General features: G+C 40.2%; 1 protein-coding gene across 1 annotated transcript in view; it reads right to left on the bottom strand.

The window, feature by feature from the left end:
- The window catches only part of ano6 (anoctamin 6), a 47,324-nt gene that overhangs the window by 9,204 nt on the left and 11,252 nt on the right, over positions 1 to 26,868 (bottom strand). Inside the window, exons 3-9 of the mRNA XM_061913287.1 lie at positions 18,162 to 18,290; positions 15,692 to 15,757; positions 12,017 to 12,304; positions 11,835 to 11,948; positions 11,649 to 11,764; positions 11,449 to 11,583; positions 10,106 to 10,211 (exon numbers count right to left, since the gene is read on the bottom strand). Of these exons, the coding sequence (XP_061769271.1) occupies positions 10,106 to 10,211; positions 11,449 to 11,583; positions 11,649 to 11,764; positions 11,835 to 11,948; positions 12,017 to 12,304; positions 15,692 to 15,757; positions 18,162 to 18,290 (954 nt within the window). The remainder of the gene's footprint in view (positions 1 to 10,105; positions 10,212 to 11,448; positions 11,584 to 11,648; positions 11,765 to 11,834; positions 11,949 to 12,016; positions 12,305 to 15,691; positions 15,758 to 18,161; positions 18,291 to 26,868) is intronic.

Below are 26,868 nucleotides of genomic sequence, written 5' to 3'. Positions count from 1 at the left end.
CCCAGCAACACTCAGAACTGCAATAAACAGAGCAATTGAAATAAGACACAAACACGACACAGAACAAACCAAAAGTAGTGAAACAAAAATTAATATTATCAACAACAGTATCAATACTAGTTATAATTTCAGCATAACAGTGATTAAAAGTCCCAAATTGACATTATCATTAGACTTAAAAAAAAAAAAAAAAGAACAATAGTGTCACAGTGGCTTACACTTGCATCGCATCTCATAACCCAGTGGGCACCCGTCCTTAGTTCAACGTCGAGGTGAGGTTGAAATTACGTCGCGACGTCACTCAACCATATCCCGACCAAATCACAACCAACTGACCCCACCACACAATATGTTGCAAATCTGGTTTGTTTTCATCATTGGGGGACATCGTCTTTTCAACGTCGTTTCAACGTGTACAATTCAACTTGCCAAACATTCTGCGCGCATCGGCCATTTGCGACAGTTTTCAACGAAACCGCTGCTTGATGGCAGCGTGAGATTTCAGCTTCCGGAAGGAGAGACGCGGAACTACCAAACATTTGGAGTGAATTTGGCGGCGGCGAGAGTATCTAAATCGGTTTTGGCGGTTGAGCATAAGCTGTTTTGTGACTGGATCGAGATGGAAGGGGATAGTGACGGGATGTATGAGGATAGTATGGAAATGGATAGGACTAGAGGGGAGAGAGGAAAGAAGGGGAGAGGAGGGAGTGAAGGAAAGTCGAGTACTAAAAGAGTGCATGAAGACGATGAAGAGGTTGATAAGAGGAAAAGGGTTATGGTGGATGAATATAAGATAATTTATTCATTTAAATCAAACAAAGATATGAATGACATTAGTTTGATGACACTGGTTAAGGGATTAAAGAAGGACATTGGAGAGGTGGAGATAGCGAAGGTGCTCAGGGACGGACGGCTGTTGATTAAATGCAAAAATGGAGAGCAAAAGAACAAAGCAATGCGATTGCAAAAACTGTGCAACAAAATAATAAAAGAAAAAATCGAAAGGGGGCAAGAGGAGTCGTGACAGGAATCCCAAGAGGAGAAAATTTAGATGATCTGAAAAAAGAAATAAAAGGAGGAACTGTCACTATGATGAAAAGAATGATGGCATTTAGGAACGGTGAAAAGACTGAGAGCAAATCTGTGCTAGTGCAATTTGCAGAGGAGGTCCTACCAGAGAGAATCATGATTGGGTATCTAAGCTTCTATGTTAGAGCTTACGTGCCACCCCCAGTACGTTGTTTCAAGTGCCAACGCTATGGGCACATAGCTAGTGTGTGTCATGCTAAGATGAGATGTGGAGGAGAGCATGAATATGGACAATGTGGAGAAAATGAACAGGTCAAGTGTTGTAATTGTGGCAGGAATCACACAGCAGTGTATGGGGGCTGCATCATAAGAAAACAGGCAACAGAAGTGCAGCAAATCAGAGTTGAAAGAAATATTACATACGCAGAGGCAGTTAAAATAAGACATCAAGAAAGTGCAGAACAGGACAGAAGTGAAAATAGTTCAAGAAATAAAAAACAAGAGGTAGCAAATACAGGAATTTCCATGGACAAACTAGTTGTATTCCTGGCTTATGTAATAAATTGTACAGAACAGGCTAGAAACAAGACTGAGAAAATCAAAATAATTGTCAAAGCAGCAGCAAAGTTTTTAAATTTAAAAGAACTATCCTGGGAACAGGTGCAAGGTGAGCCACAGAGAGTAGACGAGACCGAGTCATGTTACCACAATCCAACGCCATGTTAATTGTTCAGTGGAATGCCAGAAGTTTGATAGCAAACGGACAGGAATTAAAGGGATATATTAATAATATGAAAAATAAACCACATATAATATGTATTCAAGAAACATGGCTGAAGCCAAAATTAAACTTTATAATAAAAGGATATATAACGATACGTAAAGATAGGAATGATGGGCAAGGAGGAGGATGTGCCATATTTATTAAGGAAGATATGCATTATTCAATATTAAAAGTAAAACAAGAACTAGAGATAGTAGGAGTAGAAGTATGGAATAATAAAGAAAGATACAAAGTACTAAACTTCTATAATCCATGCAAGAAATTAGAAATTCACCAACTAGAAACAATAATGGAGCACTGGAGTGGCAATATTATTTGGTGTGGTGACTTTAATGCACATAGCACAATGTGGGGTGAAAGGGATGACTGGAATGGGGATACATTGGAAGCACTTTTGGAGGAAAAAGAACTGGTGTGTGTGAATGATGGGTCGGGAACAAGGTTAGATGTCGTCACGGGTAAAGAAACGGCAATAGATTTAACACTAGTGTCACAAGGGTTAGCAGGAAAGGTGGAGTGGGAAGTAAATAAATACAGCACAATGGGAAGTGATCACTATCCAATCTTCATTCACATAAACATAAATCATAGGACAGAAAGCACTAGGATAGAAGGAAGATGGAAGTATAATCATGGTGACAGGGAGAAATTTAGGGAAATTACCGACATAACTTTAAAGGAAGTAGATATAAATCAAGATATTGAACAATTAAATACAGATATTACAAAGTGCATAATAGAAGCAGCCGAACAGAGCATACCAAGGAATAGTATAGGGAGAAGAAGGAAGATAGTGCCGTGGTGGACACAAGAGTGTACAGATGCAATACAAGAACGGAATAGAGCATTTAGAATATTGAGAAGAACACATAATTTCCAAGACATGATCCAATATAAAAGGCATCAAGCTAGAGTAAGGTATGTTATTAAAAAAACAAGAAACCACCATTGGAGAACTTTTTGTGAAACACTAAATAGAACTACTCCTTTAAGCCAAGTGTGGGGAATGATCAAGAGAATGTCAGGGGTCAGAAAAGAACATAAAAATCATGTGATGAAAGAAGGAATGCGGACTGTGGTAGGAAATAAAGAAAAAGCAGAACTTTTAGCAAAAACCTTTGTTAAAGTGCACAGTAATGATAATTTGAGAAATGTAGAAAAACAAAAGAGAGAAGAAACAATTAGTTTAAATATTGAGGAAATGAAGGAAGACAACGATAATAGTTTTATCAACACTATGGATATGACATTTTCTTTGGATGAAATGGTTCGAATTTTAAAAAAAGTTAAAAATACGACGCCAGGGAAAGACCTGGTGAGTTATCAAATGATCAAACATTTAGGTAGCATCGGCAAAGAAGTGGTCTTGAAATTATATAATAAGGTATATGCAGAAGGAAAATTACCAGATGAGTGGAAAACAGCTGTAATAATTCCAATATGCAAGCCAGGGAAAGATCCGGAAGAGGCAGGAAATTATAGGCCGATAGCATTGACCTCAAATTTGGGCAAAGTAATGGAAAAAATGATTAATGAAAGATTAATATATTATTTAGAGTCAAAAGAAATTATAAAAAACTACCAAAGTGGTTTTCGCAAAGCAAGAAGCACAAATGACCCAGCAGTGCAGCTGGAAGAGGAAATTAGAAAGGGACAAATAAATAAAGAAAGTATAATTGCGGTATTTTTTGACATAGAGAAAGCGTATGATATGTTGTGGAAACAGGGGTTGCTGATGAAACTAAATAGGATTGGGATTAGAGGAAGAATGTACAGATGGATAAAAGACTTTTTAACAAGTAGAACATTATTAGTAAAAATAGAAAATGAATATAGCAGAGAATACGAAGTGGAAAATGGGACCCCACAAGGGAGTATAATAAGTCCAGTACTATTTTCCATCATGATAAATGAAGTTTTTAGTGAAGTGGAAGGGTTAGTGGAGGTGGCATTGTTTGCTGATGATGGAGTGATGTGGAAGAGAGGTAGAAATACAAATCATATAGAAAAGAAGATTAAAAAAGCGGTAAATAATGTTCAAGACTGGGGGACGGCTTGGGGTTTAAGATTCTCTGTTGGAAAGACAAAAGTCATAAAATTTTACGAAGAGGAAAGTACAAAACAAGCTCCAAATAAAACTCTATGGAGAAAACATAGAAGAGGTACAAGTATTTAAATATTTAGGAATATGGTTTGATAAAAATATTAACTGGTCAACCCACATCAGCAAGATAGTGGAGAAAAGTAAAAAAGTGTTAAATATAATGAGGGCTTTGAGGGGTAAAGATTGGGGGGCTGATAGGTTGACATTGAAAACAATATATATCACTTTAATTCGGTCTGTTATCGACTACGGATGCATTATTTATCGATCTGCTTCAAAAACTCTACTTGAGAAAATAGACCGGATCCAGTCGCAGGCGTTAAGATTATGTTGTGGAGCTACTAAAACTACTCCAGTGGCAGCATTACAAGTAGAAATGAATGAAAAACCTTTGGACATGAGGAGAGATCAACTCTCAGCAGTTTATTGGGCAAACTTAAAAGGATCCAAGCAAGGACATCCAACCCGTCAAGTGCTAATAAATTGCCAAGAAAAAGGGAAGAAAAAAATGAATAGTTTTGGGTGGATAATAGGAGATATATGTAAAAAAACACAAATTGACAATATTAAAGTGAGCCCTACAGTACCAATTCCTGCAATACCACCGTGGATGTATGAAAACCCAAAGGTAGACATGCAGTTACTGAAGAATAGACATTTAAATAGTTACCAAATAGAACAACGGATTGAGGAAATGTTTTTTGATAATATTATGATATACACAGATGCATCAAAAACTATAAATAGTAAAGTAGGAGCTGCTGCAGTTATCCCACAGAGAAATATAGTGTTGAATAAAAGAATTAGTGATAAACTATCTGTTTTTACGGGGGAATTGGTAGCAATTTATATGGCAGTTAACTGGATAGAGGAAAACAAAGCTAGGAAAGTAGTCGTGTGCTCGGACTCCAGCAGTGCATTGACGAGCATAAAAAACATAACATCAGAAACAAGACTAGATATAGTTTATGAAATAGTTCAGGCAATCTACAGAATAAATAAAGCGGGAGGTGTGGTAACATTTCTCTGGGTTCCTGCTCATGTAGGAGTTGAGGGAAATGAGTTAGCTGATAGATACGCAAAACAAGCAACCACTAAAACAGAAGTAAACATGGAGATTAAGCACAGTAAAGAAGAAGTGAAGAGCATAATTAAGATAGAACACAATAAAAAGTGGCAGGATAATTGGAATAAGGAAACAAAAGGTAGAGAGTTTTACAAAGTCCAGAGGAAAGTAGGTGTAATGAGAGGAGGGGGTAGAAATAGGAAGGAAGAAGACATTATGACTAGAATGAGATTAGGGCATACATATCTAAATAGTTCACTAAAATTGATAGGCAAACATACTACAGGGCTGTGTGATTTTTGCCACCAGATAGAAAATGTTGACCATGTCTTAATACAATGTAGGAAATATAATAGAGAAAGAGAAATACTGGAAAATAAGTTAGCAAAAGAAAATATTAGGTTAGAAGTGGGAGATATATTAGGATTGCATTCAGAAAACATAGGATATAAAGCAATATACACATATTTAAAAAACACTGGGTTAAGTAAAAGAATATAGAGTAGGGATCCACCTCGGTCCACACTCCATTACAGTAGGTGGCGGTAATGCACACCAGAAGGTTGTTTGCCAACCGCCATAAAAACAAAAGAAGAAGAAGAAGAAGAAGAAATCGAACTATTTCACTGCAAAGAAAACCATCGACGTCCATAAAGATTCAGGTTTGTACCTTGAGATAATACTGGGTATTTATATCGATATAATTTTGGCCTTTTCACAAGAGGGTTGCAGGAAAACGTTTATTTTGACTGTATAAACTGGACCTGAGCAAACTTTTTTTTTCTCCCCAAGCAGACAACAATTTTTTTACCCACCTGCCCAAAAGCAAACAATTGTTTTTCCAGGCTAACACAAAACAAACAATTTTTTGGGGTTCTGTACCCATTGTCCTTTACAGCCGCGCCAGTCACTGTATTAATTTACTTCCTCTTGATTTTGATCTTCAAAACACCCGTCTGGATGGCAGTTAGGTTTTTCTGGCTCATTCTAATGTTTATTTAAAATGTTGCCAGTTTATTTTAAGTACAGGTACTTTTTAATTAGTTTGACTTGTTAGCAAGGCTTTGTCTCAAAAGGCAAGTCCACGGGTCGCCCATAAAAGGATCCATGTAATATTAAATGCTATGATCTTTACTTATTTTTTTATTTTACTGATAAGGCCAGTACTGCTATTACGAGAGGTTTTGTGAAGTATTGAAACTTCCAAATGGTTTCACTGTTGACCAACATGTATACTAAAATATATGACAATAAAATATCCAGACAGATTTTGTTGAAAGATGTTTTATGATTGACAATAAAAGACTGCACGGAGCGCAGAAATTTTTGAGGGGTACAAAGTTTTTTCTCTTGGCACAAGAAGGCAACCAACTTTTTTTTTTTTGCAGAGCTTACCGGAGCAAACTTTTATATATATATATATATATATATATATATATATATATATATATATATATATATATATATATATATATATATCAGGAGAACAAACTATTTATTTTTCAGTTTTTGCTAAACAATCTCTTTTTTTCCAAAAAAAAACATACCCTCCCCCACGTTTCATCTGGTCCGCCCCAAGTCTATGTACATGTACCACTACCGGTAATTGAAAAGCAGAACGTTAATGCAAGGCAATGTACCAATGATTTCAGTTTATGCATATATGGAACGACACAGTACACTTGCTATGATACATATGATACCAAAAAGGATATTTTTTTGATAAAACTGTCCTTTCATGTGCAGAAATTGGAGACAGTGGAGGAACTACTCGACCTTGACGAGTTGATGAAAACTCAACCAAGCAAGAAAGATTTGCTGGTAAGTAATTATAACATTATAATTGTGTAGCTGTTTTTACATCGGAAATATTATTGTATTTAGATAGAAATTTCAGGTTATGAAATTGTGTAGATAAAACACGTGTAAATAAAACAGGCCCTATACTTGAATGTATATGTATGTGTTTGCCAGCCCCTTCTCCCAGTGTATGCTAAACACATTCTTTTGTATATTTGCAGACATCCAGGCTCTCAAAGATTGGTGGATATGACTTAAAGAGCTGTTTAAGCACCATCATGGACAGGTATTTCCTCTTTCTCTTTATGTATATTAAAAATAGGCGATGTAAGACCCAAATTCTAATCTAAGAGTGGTAGATCGGGAATTATAATAATGCAAAATTCCGTACTTTTTGGCCTGCATGTATGACTTGCGTGTTCAATTTCAGGCTCATGACAAATGAATTAATGTCCAATCTGAACATGAAGGGGAGAGGGGGAAAAAAATAGCTTTGCCGAGACGTAGCTGCTCGATTTAGTCACAGGTGAGTTTGTGTGTGTGTTTAATAATTACATTAACTTGATTGGGGTAAATCACATGCACCCTTAATTAATTTGTATTCTTTTTGCCTGTTTACAGCTAGTGTCTTGGATACCCAGAAGGGGACCGAAACGATGGTCCATGATGCCATAAAAAATAAACTGAAATATGCCCCTGGACCGAAGGCATCACAGGCTAAATAAATAATTATACCGATTGACATTCTCCATTTTCTTTGTACTTAATTTTAATTTTGCATTAACAGGATTCAGCCTGGAGCTATATATGCACTATGTTTTGTTGTCTTTAATTATATTTCTATATTGGTTGATGTTACGTTGATAATTGGTTGGTTGATCTTAGGTTGAAACTGAAAGTTGAATCAACGTTGAAACATTGACGTAGATTCTACGTCGGTATTTAAACGTTGATCCAACTTTCATTTTCAACCCAAATCCAACGTTATTTAAACACGGGAAAGTAACGTTGTTTCAACGTTGATTAAACGTCTCTGTTAGGTAGAAACTGAAAGTTGAATCAACGTTGAAACATTGACGTTGATTCAACGTCTGTATTTAAACGTTGATCCAACTTTCATTTTCAACCCAAATCGAACGTTGTTTCAACACGGGAAAGTAACGTTGTTTCAGTGTTAATTAAACGTCTCTGTGCCCACTGGGTAAGCTTGACAACACTGTGTTTTCACAAAGATAAAATAAGTCATATTTTTGGTTCGTTTAATAGTTAAAACAAATTTATATTATTGCAATCAGTTGATAAAACATTGTCCTTTACAATTATAAAAGCTTTTTACACAAATCTACTCTGCTAGCATGTCAGCAGACTGGGGTAGATCCTGCTGAAATCCTATGTATTGAATGAATAGAGAATCCTTTTGAATCGGGAAAAAAATAGTTTTTGAATCGTGACTCGTGTTGAATTGAAAAAAAAATTGATTTTGAATCGAATCGTGACCCAAGAATCGATATTAAATCGAATCGTGGGACACCCAAAGATTCACAGCCCTACTATATATACAGTACCTGTACATATCCAGCAGAGAGCACTAACTCACATATCAGTTCAGTGAACATTTCCCAGCAAGGAGATGCTTTGACAAGACATGATGCTGTGTAACTGCATGTTTTCTAAGTACAGTATTATATATAAGCTCTATTTATCTTCAATAATAGAATAAACTGTTTATTACTGCGAGAAACACAGCATTTGGAGTAGGAGTGTATGTTACGAAATCTGGTGTCACAAAATCTTGCGAGACAAAATGACAATTTTTTCACGTTTGGACAAACGCTGTTCCGCGGGCAGAACGCAGCCAGAAGTTTTTTTTTTTTATAGTCTGATCATGCATATCTGGTTGGGTTTGGAACCACACATTAAGTGCTTTGCACACACTACAAATCGAGAGCGAGCAAACCGAGCTAGTGTTGGCGTTCCCCTGAGCCATGTGTGCTCTAAGGGCATGGCAGGGGAGGTGTGAGGCCGTTCTCCTTTCTTTTAGTTTCACACCTAACAAGCTGAGCGTCTGACCAAACATCCATCCATTTTCTACCACTTGTCCCTTTTGGTGTCGCGAGGGGTGCTGGAGCCTATCTCAGCTGCATTCGGGCAGAAGGCGGTGTACACCCTGGACAAGTCGCCGTCTCATTGCAGGGCAACACAGATAGACAGACAACATTCACACTCACATTCACACACTAGGGACCATTTAGTGTTGCCAATCAACTTATCCCCAGGTGCATGTGTTTGGAGGTGGGAGGAAGCCGGTGCACCCAGAGGGAACCTACGCAGTCACAGGGAGAACATGTAAACTTGTCTGACCAAACAGAAGCAGCTAAACTGTCAATCATAGAAACAATGACAGAAAATAACAATACATGAATCATTTTAAAGACCCTGGAAAGCAGTTTTCAAAAGGCCCATTGTAGGGCCTTTTGAAAACCGCACTTGTACCTAGAGGGTGCACTCACTCACATCTGATATCTGTTGCAGCTAATATCTGTTTCTGAGCTATGGTCGCAGCGGTACTCAGTTGTAATCCACCACTTGTGACAGTAATGATCATATTAAACAAACAGAAGAAGTCTAGAGCTAAAGTCATTGAGAAGTTTTTTAAGCGCAAAATTATGACTAAAGTGGCGAAGCTGTATTTTTTTATTTCCATTTTACTTTTATTGACAGTTACTTTAAAAACATATTTATTCTTGATTTAATATAGCACAACATTATTGTACATTAATTTATTTTTTGTCAGTTAGTCCCTTCATTCGCAGTTTTTTTGGTTAGTACATCTTTTTCTAATCACTGACCTAAGCCTAAAGTTGAAGAGTTAAATAAATAATGATATTTGTAATTAACACACAGTTTCATATTATTAGACGAGTTTGTAAACTGAAAGTTGGTTAGATGTATTTATTGAATACAATTACAATCTTGAGTAACATGACTAATTCAGTGTTAATATTGAAGTGGGCTTCGGGCGCCTATGTAGTGGAAATGTTGCGCGCAGTGGTCAAAAAGGTTAAGAACTACTGTTATTAGGTGAACTAACTTGAATGTATGTGTGTAAATGACTGCTGTAATTTTAATGCTGTAATAAGAAATCTAACTTGGTATGATGTGAGCTTTGGGACAGGTGTGGTGCTGGTGTCTGCACATCTAATGTTGCCCACATGTACTCCCACGAATGCTAAGGGAGTTTGTGCCTCTGCTCAGACACATACAAAAATAGGGGATCCCAGCTCCATCAAAATGCTGAAGACCCCTCTTCTACAGTACTCACCTTTGAAGCTTCACAGGTGCTGTTTAAACGCCAGTATTTGCACTCCTGGTCGCACTGCGGGCACATGACTATTTGGCCTCCGATTTCCGGGTGACACACCTCTTTGCTACCAACACACAAGCCAGCAGAACCTTAAGTAAAGTTCTTGAGCACTCGTTACAACTGGTAGGGCTTGATTTACTACAGGTTTGTGTGTACTAGAACACGTGCAAACTTGATAAATGAACAGAACGAGGCGTGCAATCTATTTTGCGTCTTTGTTTTCATTCATTTGCAGAATATATACTGATTATCAAAATGCCTACAATACTGGGAGGAGATGATGCAAATATATTATACAGCATGCGCAATGTGACTTCCTATAACAACGTTCATTACTATTTTACATACGCTATTTCGCGTTTTATTTAGCACGTCTGAAAAGTACTTGCAAACTGACACACAGATGAGTGACAGAAAATACTCCGTCATGCGTGTGTTTCAACATATTTGCATGATCTGTCAAAAATAAAAAACATTGCACATATAGTGGGCTTCGTTTTTTTGGCTAAAGTATCCCACGCTGCCTTGCCAGAAGCCATATTGAAAGACGAGCGTCATCGTTCACGATAGCGGCAGACGTAATATTTCCGAACTATTCCGTGGAAAATAACATTGCACCTGCTGTGATGCAATGAAGAAATACTTTGAGTCATTAGAAAGGAAGTCCCTTTGACGTCATAAGGAGAAAACAGCTGTAATTGGAGGCAAAGATCCTTAAAATATTGACAAGTCAAAGTGGAGCAGTGTTGAGCAGAGACCATAACATCCTCTCCACTATCTCATACCCACACTTTGTAAACTACTTAAATTCTCAACCCAGCCCATTTTACACTCATGAGATAGACTGTAATATCTCCTATATGAAAAAACATCTTGAAGTGTGCATTTTAATGCAACTTGAGCACAGTAAGTGCAGCCTCTCTGCCATTAACGCACTTTGGGCGCCTAAAAAACAAGGGAAAAAAGTGGATTCCTTTGTAGGTGCCCTTGGACTGTGTCTAAAATGCCCATATGAAGTGGTAGGTGTCGCATGCATGTTTGAAAACATAGCAAAACGCCACAGGAAGGAACACGATAAAATGAATGTGTAGTAAATGATCGGGTGTCATTGTGGTGATGCCTCAGTGTATATAGAACACGCAAAATCCTTTTCTAAATAAGGCGATCTTCACCACATTTGAATTGTACACGCAGAACACACCCAACTGCCCACTAATAGTATACACAATTTTATAGATTACACACGCTGTTTAGAGCTTGATATTAGGATCTTAATATATTAGGCTCTTTGTGTTCCATACCTCCAAGTGCTGGTTTCCTGTGTTTTGTATCCATATATGAAGCAAGCCAGCCCTACAACAGCGGCCAGAGCCAGCATGATGGTGTAGAAGCCCAACCAGGCAAAGTAAATGCCGATCTTCTCGCCGTAATACTTCCTGCAACAAATCACCAGAATGTATGTCTATGAGCTTCGTATGACGTGGATGCTTTTAAATGTCACCTTATGAGATTGAGAGGCTGCATCTTATAGAAGCTTCTAGGATGAGCCCATTCCCTGTATAGCCGGAATCGATCGTTAGGGCAGCCATCTTCTTGGGACTTGACGTTGAACCTGCACTGAATGGACAGAAAAGAGGGGAAAAGGCTGCAGAAAAAGGAACACAAAGATGTCTTCCATACGACTTACATCATGGAGCGGGTAGGCAGCTTTGTACACGTCGCTGTCCAACAGTTTTCTGATGCCAAACTTCTTTACGCTCCCTCGTATCTCATAGGGGGCTCGGCTCAGTATGTAATACGCCTGAGCGAGCACATTGTGGTCATTTATTGATCATTTATGCACATTTGGTGACTTTAGAAGAAAACTACCATCCGGCTCCTCATGGATGAAGAGAAGAAGACGTCCTTGTCCTTTATGTAGAAGTACTCCAGGCGGTCTTTCTCAAAGGGGGCAGTGAAGAACTCGGCCTCTGTGGTGATGACCTTCTTGTCGGGATAGAAATACTTGGTGATGAAGGACAGACATCGCCATGGCGATCGGTAAGAGGACAGGTCGTTGGGCTGAATAGGGAGCTGGATATGCAGCACCTCAGCGTAGGTGCAGAGCGTGTCCCACGGCATGTGCACCTTGACGAAGACCAGGCTGTCGTTCATCACCTGCACCAACATTTTCATACACGTTTCTTTCCTCTAGTTTTTTATAATTCGAAACATTATGTACCATCTTTAACTCATTTATTTGACTTAAAAACATTGTTTCTAATTTGGCTAACTCATTATGATTGATTTTTCATAGCATTTCATGGAAACAATGTATGTATATACATACATATATATATGCCGCCACAGATGGAAACACCTCCTAGGTAACACATGAGCCAATCACCACACCCTACGCCTGCCTGTACCCACCCACTCTGTGCCCTATATAAACCATTGTATGTGAATGCTTCCATTAAAATCTCCTGATGATTGAGGGAACCCCTCATGAAACAGTTCTGTAGAGATGAAGTAGTCTTGTGATTTTTCCCACACCTACATATAGCGCTCTACCACGGTATCGAGCACTATTCTCTGGATAATCATATCAAGACATATATATATATATATATATATATATATATATATATATATATATATATATAATGTATATATATATATACCGTATATTACCAAGTAAATGCCCTTGGGCAAATAACCACCCATGTCCTAATAGCCGCCCGGGGTCTGAGCCCATTTTGTGAATTAAACGCCTTTTCCTAATAATAGTCCATGTATAGCAGTACACCACAACTGATGGACGGGAATACTTTAAGCGGGAAGAACAGAAAGTTTGACTTAAAGTTCAAGCTAGCGGTTGTGAAGTATGCGGCGCAGAATTCTGGTTTGGCAGCGGCCAGGCAGTTTAACGTTGACCCGAAACGTGTACGCGAATGGAAACAAAAAAAGGGGGAACTACTATCTCAGTCGGCAATCGATGGAAAACGGGCTCGCTTATCTGGCGGAGGTAGGAAGAAAGTGAGCGACGAGCTTAATATTAATTAGTGTCCTTCGTGGACTGAACCACCGTGTATCCTGAAAAATGATCCGCATGAAGGCCAAGGAGTTGTATGCCACTGCGAGTGACAGGAGAGACACCGGAGTGGTGTTTGGTGCAACGAGTGGCTGGCTTAATCGATTCCTGCGTCGGAACAACTTTACCCTCAGGAGGAGAACAACTGTTGCACAGAAGGACGCTCCTGTCGAGAAGATTGACAACTTCCTCATTTTCACTATTAAACAGATGGAGGCCAAGAAAATCCAGCCCAAGAATATCATTACCATGGATGAAACAACCGTCTGGTTTGACATTGTTGGTTTTAGTACGGTTAATGAGAGGGGCGCCCGCTCCATCTGCCTCAAAACCACCGGCCACGAGAAGGCACGCGTCACAGTGGCTCTTGCAGCCAAAGCAGACGGGACAAAGCTGAAGCCTTACATTGTGTTTAAAGGAGCTGTCCGTGATGTAAAGGCTATGCAGAGTGATCATAGCTTCCTCCAAGAATGGCTGGTTTAATGATGACCTCCAGAGGGCAGTGGGGAAATTTCATTTCGGACCGAGGCTACTTGCATGGGACTCGTACCGATGCCATATCAGCGAGGCCACGAAGGCAGAGCTCAAAAGGGGCTACAACCTTACAATGGCTGTTATATCTGAAGGTTGCACAAAATACCTGCAGGTCCCCGATGTTGTGTGGAATGGCCCTTTCAAAGCGCAGCTCCGGGATTACTATGATAACTGGATGGCTGGTGATAAAGAAAAGACCTACACCAAGTCAGGGAACCTGAGAGCCCCTTCCCGCCGCCTCTTGGTCAACTGTGTCCTGGGAGCCTGGGATGCTCTGGATCGGGACACTGTGATCAACTCATTCAAGGTAGGCTGGCTGGTTGTGTTTACGTGTGTGTTTTGCGTGTGTTGCAAACAGTAGCCATAACTGATTGTTGCTTTCTGGTATCCCACAAGGTGTGTGGGCTGACGGTGGCAGCTGATGGGAGTGAGGACCAGCTCATTTTGCTCCTGATGGATGCTGGTTAGCGCCTTGCATGGCAGCTCCCCCATCAGTGTGTGAATGTGTGTGTGAATGGGTAAATGTGGAAGTAGTGTCAAAGCGCTTTGAGTACCATGAAGGTAGAAAAGCGCTATACAAGTACAACCCATTTATTATTCATTTATTTACTGCCTCAAGGAGGCAGTAAATGAGCAAGGTGCTGCTGTGGTTCCGGAAGAGGAGCAGTTCCTCAATGAACTTGTGATTAAAGAGGAAGAGGATGATGAGTGGGTGTGAGTTGCGCATTTGAGGTTGCGTTTGCTGCAGTATTATTGTTTTGATGGTTTTATAGAGTACTTGGTACCATAATTTTATTTTTTCTGTATACTGCTTTATTTAAAACTTGGAATACTGTAGCCTTTATTTTATTTAAGTGACACTATTATTGTTCTGAGGGCTTCACGGTGGCAGAGGGGTTAGTGCGTCTGCCTCACAATACGAAGGTCCTGCAGTCCTGGGTTCAAATCCAGGCTCGGGATCTTTCTGTGTGGAGTTTGCATGTTCTCCCCGTGAATGCGTGGGTTCCCTCCGGGTACTCCGGCTTCCTCCCACCTCCAAAGACATGCACCTGGGGATAAGTTGATTGGCAACACTAAATTGGCCCTAGTGTGTGAATGTGAGCGTGAATGTTGTCTGTCTATCTGTGTTGGCCCTGCGATGAGGTGGCGACTTGTTCAGGGTGTACCCCGCCTTCCGCCCGATTGTGGCTGAGATGGGCGCTAGCGCCCCCCGCGACCCCAAAGGAGAATAAGCGGTAGAAAATGGATGGATGGATGGATATTATTGTTCTGTTTTGATGGTGGGTTTTATACTTGAGTACTTGGTACCATAATTATATTTTTCCTAGTAGGCTGCTTTATTTAAAAACTTTATTTATTTTCAGTATTGGTATTCTATTTGACAATTGTTGCACTACTGCCATGTTGAGGTCTTGTTGATCTCTTGTCTTTTGATTGTCTTGTTTTTTTGTTTGTGTGTTTTTATATGAAAAAAAATACTGGACAGTAACCAATGTAACCAAATAATGGCCTGGTGCATGCTGGTACAAAAATAAATAAAATCCTTGTGCAAATAACCGCCTGCTTCTTTTAAATGCCCGTGTCCAAAAAAGATTTTGTGAAATAAACGCCCAGGCTACTGTTTGGTAATATATATATATATATATATATATATATATATATATATATATATATATATATATATATATATATATATATATATATATATATATATATACATATATATATATATACATATATATATATATATATAAATATATATACACATTTATATTTGAAACATGATCTAAAAAAATCTAAATACATCCATCCATTTATTTTCTACCTATAAATACTAATATAATAAGTAATATTATACCTGCATAAAGTCAAATAATCCAGAATGTGAGATAGTACAAAAATTAAGATCATTGAGGGAGGTAAAAGAGTCTTCTTACGGATCGTGTTGCCTCCAACTCCATTCCCATTTTCATCAAGCTGGCCTCAAAGTATTCCCGCCGTCTCTGCAAAAAAGAAGAAACCAAAATCAGAACTAAAAAAAGCAGGCTTTGCTACACATCTTGAAATCCAGTGTGGAGCTCAGAAGTGGCAGCTGTTAGTTTGATCATGCTTTTATTCGACCATGGTAGTTTAGCATGATGCTGCTCTTATAATGTGATTGTGATTTTAGCATGTAGCTCATGTAGCTATGTATGTTGCTAACGTTCTCCTGTCCCACTGCTCAATGTTAACTTGTTGTACAGTAGGTGATATGGATACAGATGACAACTGAAGCAGTGCATGGTCAGATGACTTGGAGTGGCGTTAAGCACCCGGCATGAGAAATTCTGTAAATAGCGCGCATGTTAGTCTTGGCCTGGCGAATCGTAATACAAGGCAGTTAGGTAACAGAGGCGTGTGAAATCCCTTAAGAGGCTAATTTTTAGAGTGCATTTGCAGCACTGATTGTGCAAACAAACACCTGCATTATATACCGTATATATAATATGTAAATATTACATATTTTATATTTATATTGCTATTACGATACATTGTCAGTCAACTTTTACCTTTTGTTTTGCCCCTCTTTTTGTGCCTGTGTGAGCATTATCCTTTCTATCCTTATTCTTTCCATAATTTGTAACTAAGCTACTGTGTGGAACAATTTCCCTTGTGGGTCATTAAAGTTTGTCTGCGTCTAAGTGTAAGATGATGAAGAGCTTGCAAGAACGACATTTAGACATGATGGCACCACCCTGCTGTGAAAAACAGCAACACAAAATGGAGTAAAATACACATGACCTACATAAAAATAATACAGCAGTAGCTCGGAATACGAGTGCCACAACTTACCAGTTTTTCAGGATACCAATTGCATCTCGGCTAATTGTTAAACTATACTTTATGAGCAAAAACTTGTGTTATGAGCCTTCCCACCGGTGAACCCTGTACGATCCACCCAAAGCATCCAGTCTTACTAACAAGCAGCTTACAGCTAGAGATGCACATACCTTTGTTGTTCCAAGCATGAGACGGAAGAAATTGAGTATAAAGAACAGTGCTGAGAAGAAGTGGATGATATTAATTGAATTAAAGAAAGAAATCATCATAAAACTGCCAGTCTGCACTATACTGACGCAGAATGCGATGATAAAGCTAGTCAAGGACGTTAAAACAATGTCTAAACGTCGGACATTTATTCATGAAAATATGTAGAAGCTGATGATGGTGTGTTTGACGGAGAAGCAGCTGGAAGGAGATACTGTAGAAGTCCACTCTCCAAGGTAAATACTGTACATTATTATTACATTACCGGTCCTTTATAAAAGTACTTTAGTTGTTTGTAATACATTCTATTGTATTGCTATTCATACAATTTCGATGATCTAAAAGTTTTTTTTTCTTTTTAAAAGGCATGTTACATGTTAAAATGGTGGTGTTTTGGGGGCCAAGCACAGATTAAATTCATTTTAATGGGCAACTTTGTTTTAAAATAAGAATTTTTTAAGAAACAAACTGCGTCACAGAATGAATCAAATTTGTGTCCTGAGGTACCACTGTATTGAAGAAATTACAGGGTGACCCAAAAATCAGAACCCACAAATCTTTGAATAAATCTGCTACCTTTAATTGTTGTTGTGTTTTTTTCAGGATATACACATTTTGTGCATAAAATATTTGAACAATATTCTTCCCCAACATGTCTTGGTCAACAAAGAAAATGATTATATAAAATCATTTTTGACAGGGTTGGGAAGGTCAGAGAGAATTTCAGGACTGTGCAAAATCTTCTTTGTAAAATGCCAAAGAGGAACATTGTCCAGGTATTTACAATTTTGACTCATTATGACTCATGCAAGTTTTCCAAATTCCATATTTTGTAAAGAACATGACTTTTACACCAAGCGAACAACATAAGTGAAACTTTGGGGAATGAAAGTACACACACAAAAGTTTAAGCTCAGCAAAATTTACTCTTTGTAGGATTTAAGAACATTTTTATATGCTCTGTTTTTTTGGTTCACTCTGTAAATGTGGCAACTTTATATTAAACTCCCTTTGCAAACAGTTCAGGCAAGACTCAATAGTCGAGGCTTTGTGTGATAACACACACGAGATGTGTTACTGTAAACTCACTGAACGCTTCATTAGGTACACAGCAAGATAAACACACCTTTGTAAAGATAATCATTCATTATCAGAATTTCTTAAAAATATTAATCAACCAATACTTTATTATTATGTGGCAGTAGTTATTATTATTATTGTTAATAATGCCAAAAATCAAAATGATTATCAATTTAAGGATGACTATTTTTGTAAAAAGTACAATTAATAATTTCAATGTACTTACTTTTACACACAATAGCAGTCAAAGGTTGGCTGTTCACTGACAAGGTGTGTAAAGACTAATAATAGGAAAATGACCTTGCGGCGTGCAAATGTGTGCCTCTTGTCAAAGTCCTTCTTGTCCTCATCGTCGTAGACCAGGATGAAGTCGATGCGTCGTACGCCGTCATTGAAGAACAACGAATCGGGCTTGTCGTTGAACTCGGCCTGGGAACAAGAGAGCAGCTTGTCCGGTAAGTCAGTGGCTTGAAACTCGTAGTCCTCATCCTCCATGGGTTCGTACATGTCAGATTACTGTACCCAAGTTGTAATGTAAACGTTACAGTTGTCATGCAGGTGATGAGGGAAGAGCCAGCAAACATTGCGACGTCTCCACCTCTTGCACTTTCACAATAAAAGCTCACGCAGCTGATTTTATTCTTGTCATGTAACAATAGTGTTTTTTGTATGGTATCTCAGCATGTTGATGTCCAGTGGGGTACACTGTGGGCGTCTATAACCATGCCGTTCCTATTATGCTTGTAAAAGCAGGCTTTTCTGATTCTTGTATTGCATTTGATGATTACATTGCACTGATGTACCTAATAAAGTAATCTGAGGCTTTGCTACACATCTTAAAACAAAGCCAGGAGCTGTCAGTCAACTACAGACGTGGGAGCTGTAAGTTTGATTATTTTGTGTGTCTTTCAGCAAAGAAGCTAACCAAGCATGACGTTGCTGCTATAATCAGAGTGTAAGCACTTAGCAAATGTTGCTAACTCAATGTTACCTTGTTGTATAAGATGAATGGCGTCTATAACAAGTGTATGTATCGCTATACAAGTACAACCCATTTATGTATCACGGCTGTCAAAGTTAACAGTTTCACTCATGCAAATAATCACAAAACATTATCATTGACATTAAGGTAATTCTCTTTTACCCAAATGGTGGATGGTTACTTGAAAGGGATGTTGTATGGTCAATAATATATTAGCGCAAAGATGAGTGAGGAGACTTCGACTGTTGTATTCAACAGAGGTGTGGACTCGAGTCACATGACTTGGACTCGAATCAGACTCGAGTCATGAATTTGATGAATTTAGACTCGACTTGACAAAATGTAAAAAGACTTGCAACTCGACTTAGACTTTAACATCAATGACTTGTGACTTGACTTAGACTTGAGCCTTTTGACTTGACATGACTTGCTACTTTCCCCAAAACCCAACGATTAAAAAGTTATTCAGGAGCGCTCCGTATCTTCCATTGTGTACGCGTGTTTGTCAACATGTGTGCGATGACAGCCTGTGCGCTACCTGTCAGTACAACAGCCAATCAAATTACAGCCAATCAAATTACATTCACGTTGTTTTCGTCAGGGAGCATTCACCCAATCAAGTTGCAGGAAAACCAACGAAGAAGAGCTTTCAAACAACAGAAGAATAAGTGAAGAAAATTATGCCATAAAGTGTTTCGTTCGGGTATTAAAACTACGACTTGGTCAACAAAACAGGAATTGCCGTATGCAAAACATGCGGTTGGAAGATTACAGACGGGGACGCATCAACTTACAACTTCGTTCGACATTTGAAGTTGCACAAAGAAGGGTACGTTATGAATGTAAGCTAATGTTTATTGGCTGAGTAACCCATCCATCCATCCATCCATCTTCTTCCGCTTATCCGAGGTCGGGTCGCGGGGGCAGCAGCCTAAGCAGGGAAACCCAGACTTCCCTCTCCCCAGCCACTTCGTCTAGCTCTTCCCGGGGGATCCCGAGGCGTTCCCAGGCCAGCCGGGAGACATAATCTTCCCAACGTGTCCTGGGTCTTCCCCGTGGCCTCCGACCGGTTGGACGTGCCCTAAACACCTCCCTCGGGAGGCGTTCGGGTGGCATCCTGACCAGATGCCCGAACCACCTCATCTGGCTCCTCTCGATGTGGAGGAGCAGCGGCTTTACTTTGAGTTCCTCCCGGATGACAGAGCTTCTCACCCTATCTCTAAGGGAGAGCCCCGCCACACGGCGGAGGAAACTCATTTCGGCCGCTTGTACCCGTGATCTTATCCTTTCGGTCATGACCCAAAGCTCATGACCATAGGTGAGGATGGGAACGTAGATCGACCGGTAAATTGAGAGCTTTGCCTTCCGGCTCAGCTCCTTCTTCACCACAACGGATCGGTACAACGTCCGCATTACTGAAGACGCCGCACCGATCCGCCTGTCGATCTCACGATCCACTCTTCCCCCACTCGTGAACAAGACTCCTAGGTACTTGAACTCCTTCACTTGGGGCAGGGTCTCCTCCCCAACCCGGAGATGGCACTCCACCCTTTTCCGGGAGAGAACCATGGACTCGGATTTGGAGGTGCTGATTCTCATTCCGGCCGCTTCACACTCGGCTGCGAACCGATCCAGTGAGAGCTGAAGATCCCGGCCAGATGAAGCCAACAGGACCACATCGTCTGCAAAAAGCAGAGACCTAATCCCGCGGCCACCAAACCGGAACCCCTCAATGCCTTGACTGCGCCTGGAAATTCTGTCCATAAAAGTTATGAACAGAATCGGTGACAAAGGGCAGCCTTGGCGGAGTCCAACCCTCACTGGAAACGTGTCCGACTTACTGCCAGCAATGCGGACCAAGCTCTGACACTGATCGTACAGGGATCGGACTGCCACAATAAGACAGTCCGATACCCCATACTCTCTGAGCACTCCCCACAGGACTTCCCGAGGGACACGGTCGAATGCCTTCTCCAAGTCCACAAAGCACATGTAGACTGGTTGGGCAAACTCCCATGCACCCTCAAGAACCCTGCCGAGAGTATAGAGCTGGTCCACAGTTCCACGACCAGGACGAAAACCACACTGTTCCTCCTGAATCCGAGGTTCGACTATCCGGCGTAGCCTCCTCTCCAGTACACCTGAATAAACCTTACCGGGAAGGCTGAGGAGTGTGATCCCACGATAGTTGGAACACACCCTCCGGTCCCCCTTCTTAAAGAGAGGGACTACCACCCCGGTCTGCCAATCCAGAGGTACCACCCCCGATGTCCACGCGATGCTATAGAGTCTTGTCAACCAAGACAGCCCCACAGCATCCAGAGCCTTAAGGAACTCCGGGCGGATCTCATCCACCCCTGGGGCCTTGCCACCGAGGAGCTTTTTAACTACCTCAGCAACCTCAGCCCCAGAAATAGGAGAGTCCACCACAGATTCCCCAGGCACTGCTTCCTCATAGGAAGACGTGTTGGTGGGATTGAGGAGGTCTTCAAAGTATTCCTTCCACCTATCCACAACATCCGCAGTTGAGGTCAGCAGAACACCATCCGCACCATACACGGTGTTGACAGTGCACTGCTTCCCCTTCCTGAGGCGGCGGATGGTGGTCCAGAATCGCTTCGAAGCCATCCGGAAGTCATTTTCCAAGGCTTCCCCAAACTCTTCCCATGTCCGAGTTTTTGCCTCTGCGACCGCTGAAGCTGCACACCGCTTGGCCTGTCGGTACCCGTCCACTGCCTCTGGAGTCCTATGAGCCAAAAGAACCCGATAGGACTCCTTCTTCAGCTTGACGGCATCCCTGACCGCTGGTGTCCACCACCGGGTTCTAGGATTACCGCCACGACAAGCACCAACTACCTTGCGGCCACAGCTCCGATCAGCCGCGTCGACAAAAGAGGTGCGGAACATGGTCCACTCGGACTCAATGTCCAGCACCTCCCTCGTGACATGTTCAAAGTTCCTCCGGAGGTGGGAATTGAAACTTTCTCTGACAGGAGACTCTGCTGAGTAACGTGACTTGTATTTGTTGTGTAGTTAAATCAGTGAGGCTGTAAACTCACTGCTAACGTTATAACCATAGACATCTTATAAGTAGACGCAGCATGGAGCGCTACTGCCTATTGCCGCAGACGAGACGCGGGGCCGCCATCTTGGAGTGGTGATCCGCTCCACTCAGTGCAATTCATTTGGCAGGAGCGATGAACTGTCAGCGCATTTAATTCATATTAACTCACTGAATACCACTTATATTCACGCGCTTTTTTGTCATACGTGTAGCTACGATAAAGGACACATGTTTAGGCGTGTTCATAATTTGCTTACCAGTAATAGAATATTCTTATATGCCAGGGGTAGGGAACCTATGGCTCAAGAGCCCGATGTGGCTCTTTTGATGACTGCATCTGGCTCTCAGATATATCTTAGCTGACATTGCTTAACACGATAAGTAATGAATAATTCCGCTGGAAATCACAGTGTCAAAAATAACGTTCAAAATATAAAGCATTCTCATGCATTTTTATCCATCCATCCGAATTCTACGTTTCTACCGCAGCTGTTCAAGAAGTCGCATTAATGGTAAGAAGTATTTTATTTATTTTTGGTTATACTCAGAATAACAATGAGTATTAAAAAGAAGAAGAGACTTATTATAGTCTAAAACAAACATTATATGGCTCTCACGGAAATACTTTAAAAAATCTTTGGCTTGTATGGCTCTCTCAGCCAAAAAGGTTCCCGACCCCTGTTATATGCTATAAGTGACCAGACGTCTGAGATCAAAACTGGGAAAATAATCCCAGAGAAGGGGAAAAAAACAGTCAGCTATTTTGAAGTTGAAGAAACAATATGATTAGGTTATACATACATACTCAGCCTTCCCGGTAAGGTTTATTCAGGTGTACTGGAGAGGAGGCTACGTCGGATAGTCGAACCTCGGATTCAGGAGGAACAGTGTGGTTTTCGTCCTGGTCGTGGAACTGTGGACCAGCTCTATACTCTCGGCAGGGTTCTTGAGGGTGCATGGGAGTTTGCCCAACCAGTCTACATGTGCTTTGTGGACTTGGAGAAAGCATTCGACCGTGTCCCTCGGGAAGTCCTGTGGGGAGTGCTCAGAGAGTATGGGGTATCGGACTGTCTTATTGTGGCGGTCCGTTCCCTGTACGATCAGTGCCAGAGCTAGGTCCGCATTGCCGGCAGTAAGTCGAACACATTTCCAGTGAGGGTTGGACTCCGCCAAGGCTGTCCTTTGTCACCGATTCTGTTCATAACTTTTATGGACAGAATTTCTAGGCGCAGTCAAGGCGTTGAGGGGTTCCGGTTTGGTAACCGCAGGATTAGGTCTCTGCTTTTTGCAGATGATGTGGTCCTGATGGCTTCATCTGACCGGGATCTTCAGCTCTTGCTGGATCGGTTCGCAGCCGAGTGTGAAGCGACCGGAATGAGAATCAGCAGCTCCAAGTCCGAGTCCATGGTTCTCGCCCGGAAAAGGGTGGAATGCCATCTCCGGGTTGGGGAGGAGACCCTGCCCCAAGTGGAGGAGTTCAAGTACCTAGGAGTCTTGTTCACGAGTGAGGGAAGAGTGGATCGTGAGATCGACAGGCGGATCGGTGCGGCGTCTTCAGTAATGCGGACGTTGTACCGATCCGTTGTGGTGAAGAAGGAGCTGAGCCGGAAGGCAAAGCTCTCAATTTACCGGTCGATCTACGTTTCCATCCTCACCTATGGTCATGAGCTTTGGGTCATGACCGAAAGGATAAGATCACGGGTACAAGCGGCCGAAATGAGTTTCCTCCGCCGTGTGGCGGGGCTCTCCCTTAGAGATAGGGTGAGAAGCTCTGCCATCCGGGAGGGACTCAAAGTAAAGCCGCTGCTCCTTCACATCAAGAGGAGCCAGATGAGGTGGTTCGGGCATCTGGTCAGGATGCCACCCGAACGCCTCCCTAGGGAGGTGTTTAGGGCACGTCCAACCGGTAGGAGGCCACGGGGAAGACCCAGGACACGTTGGGAAGATTATGTCTCCCGGCTGGCCTGGGAACGCCTCGGGATCCCCCGGGAAGAGCTAGACGAAGTGGCTGGGGAGAGGGAAGTCTGGGTTTCCCTGCTTAGGCTGTTGCCCCCGCGACCCGACCTCGGATAAGCGGAAGATGATGGATGATGGATGGATATACATACTTGCGTATATCCTACATAACTAATGTATGAATACATTAGATATCTATATATCTTACGGACCTATAGACCAGAGGTTCTCAAATGGGGGTACTTGAAGGTATCCCAAGGGGTACATTATATATTTTTTTTAATATTCTAAAAATAGCAACAATTCAAAATCCTTCATAAAAATATTTATTGAAAAATACTTCAACAAAATATGAATGTAAATTCATAAACTGTGAAAAGAAATGCAACAATGCAATATTCAGTGTTGACAGCTAGATTTTTTGGTGGACATGTTCCATAAATATTGATGTTAAAGATTTCTTTTTTTGTGAAGAAATGTTTAAAATGAAGTTGATGAATCCAGAAGGATCTCTATTACAATCCCCAAAGAGGGCACTTTAAGTTGATGTTTACTTCTATGTGTAGTGATTTTTATTTATAATTATATCACTTGTTTATTTTTCAACAAGTTTTTAGTTATATTTACATCTTTTTTTTTTCAAATAGTTCAAGAAAGACCACTACAATTGTGCAATATCTTGCACTGTTATACAGTCTAGTAAATCAAAAACTGATGACATAGTGCTGTATTTTACTTATTTATCTCTTTTTTCAACCAAAAATGCTTTGCTCTGATTAGGGGGTACTTGAATTAAAAAAATGTTCACAGGGGGTACATCACTGAAAAAAGGTTGAGAACCACTGTTATAGACTTTATCTCTGTTGCTGCAACAGCAGAGTTTGGATAAAAGTGTCCGCCAAATACTTGAACATATATAAACACCTGAAAGTCTTTATTTCAGCTAAAACCACCAATCTGTTTCACTGGATTCAGAATAAAACCAAATTCTGTCTTACTCAACAAAGTTAGTATTTGAATATTGTTACTTGAAGACTTATCTGTGGTTACAATAAAATGAGAATGCATCATAATCAATGGCGGTTGGTGAATTTTGTTTTAGGTGGGCCTGAAAGTTTGTAAACCAAATACCTGTAGGGGGGTCATCCTCCCCCAGAAGATTTCTTTGTGATTTTCACATACAAATATTGTAGTTCTTTGCTCCTGCTTAACTCTGTGGTAATATTCTTTTCACAAAATACAACCAATATTATGTTAATGTAAATTCTTACTTGTGAAAAGTAATCCTCCAATTCCTATTTTCAACAGTCCGCTCAATTGAGCAGGAAAACGCTGAACACCAGCCCAGCATCTTTGTTTTCTACCTGTCAACTGTCAGTTTATGCTGCTTGCCGGCTCCTCATCACCACTTCAAGATGGCGGCCAAATTGCTTGCGTCACAGCAGCCAATTCTGCGTCTACTTATAAGATGTCTATGGTTATAACGTCAATGCAAACACGGCAATCTGTTGCGTCCACTGCAGTTCACTACTTTATTCATACTTTTTGTCAAGTGATTTTTTTTTAAGCAGGGTTGCATGAGGTACCTACACACAACGTTACGTTAATGAATGTATCACACACAGTAACGTAACGTTAGACAGCGGTCAGCAGCACCGCTTATTTTAGCCACCTACAAAAATACAAACATAGTCAAATAAAGGTCAGTTAAAATGTATACTATATATATACTATATTAAGAATATGTGTACATATTCCATAGAGCCCTGACATCTAACAAGTACAGCACTGTTCATTGTTATGTTCATGTATTTGTTTTTCATGTGTACGTACACATAAACACACAAACAGTATGAGATGAGATCAATGAGATAAGGTAACAACATGATATAAACTGCTGATGAACTAGTTACAATGCAATATTCCATGGAAATACAATGTTAATACCTTTGTGCAAATAAGTACAGTTGCACTTGTTTTTTCAGATGTGTTTATACTGTAAAGGAATGAGTTAAATGTTTAGAATAACTGGTTAATAGTGCTATTATGAAGTGCAATGTCAGCACTGTTTTTTTTTAATAATAAATACGTTCAGCGTTTTAAAAGCATACACAATCTGTGTACATATATTAGTCTGTGGTTAAAAAGACTTGAAATGACTCGAAACCCAGAATGCAGGACTTGGGACTTGACTTGAAACTTTCCAGTATTGACTTTGGACTTGACTCGGACTTGCCTGTCTTGACTCGGGACTTGACTCGAGACTTGAGGGCAAATACTTGAGACTTACTTGTGACTTGCAAAACAATGACTTGGTCCCACCTCTGGTATTGACTAATTTCACTTCAAAATAAAACAGTACTTCAGATAAAACTGTCAGCAAGTTTTGAACAAATAAATGAGGTGCATTCAAATGAAACATTAAAAAAAAAAAGTTATTTCATGACAGTCTGACAATAAAATGGTTATGGTTAAATGTATTGCGAAAATGTAAACAGATACAATGTGATACATTGTAGAAAAATGACATATGATAATTTCTCTTTACATGTTCGAAGAGGAACAAAGAAAAGAAAAGAAGCATAGCTTATTTAATCCTACCTCTTTTCCAATTCATATTAATTATTAACACATTTGTTCACTCCCTGTTCTGATGTTGTAGTTGTAACAAAATTTAAACCAATGAATACATCAGTTCTCTTAATAGTTAAACCAGTCATGATTCACATATTGAGATGAATAATATTTAATTTACAGCAAAGTTCAAGATGTTTATCAATATTCTTCTTCCTTGTACTTTGTAAACACTTGTAGTTCAAACTGCCTCCTAAATTGGATCATATTACTACATTGTTTGACATCTTTGCATAATACATTCCATAATTTAATTCCACATGTTAATGGTGCTAAGTGTTGTACGTGCATACCAATGTTTTAAATTACATTTTCCCCTAAGGTTATATTTTTCTCTTTTTTGAGAAGAATTGTTGTACATTCTTGGGTAG

The sequence above is a fragment of the Nerophis ophidion genome, linkage group LG10 (genome assembly GCF_033978795.1).
Source record: "Nerophis ophidion isolate RoL-2023_Sa linkage group LG10, RoL_Noph_v1.0, whole genome shotgun sequence".
In the NCBI taxonomy this organism is placed as follows: Eukaryota; Metazoa; Chordata; class Actinopteri; order Syngnathiformes; family Syngnathidae; genus Nerophis; species Nerophis ophidion.
Note: the sequence above shows the minus strand (reverse complement) of the source record. Positions and strands in the feature narration are given on the sequence as shown.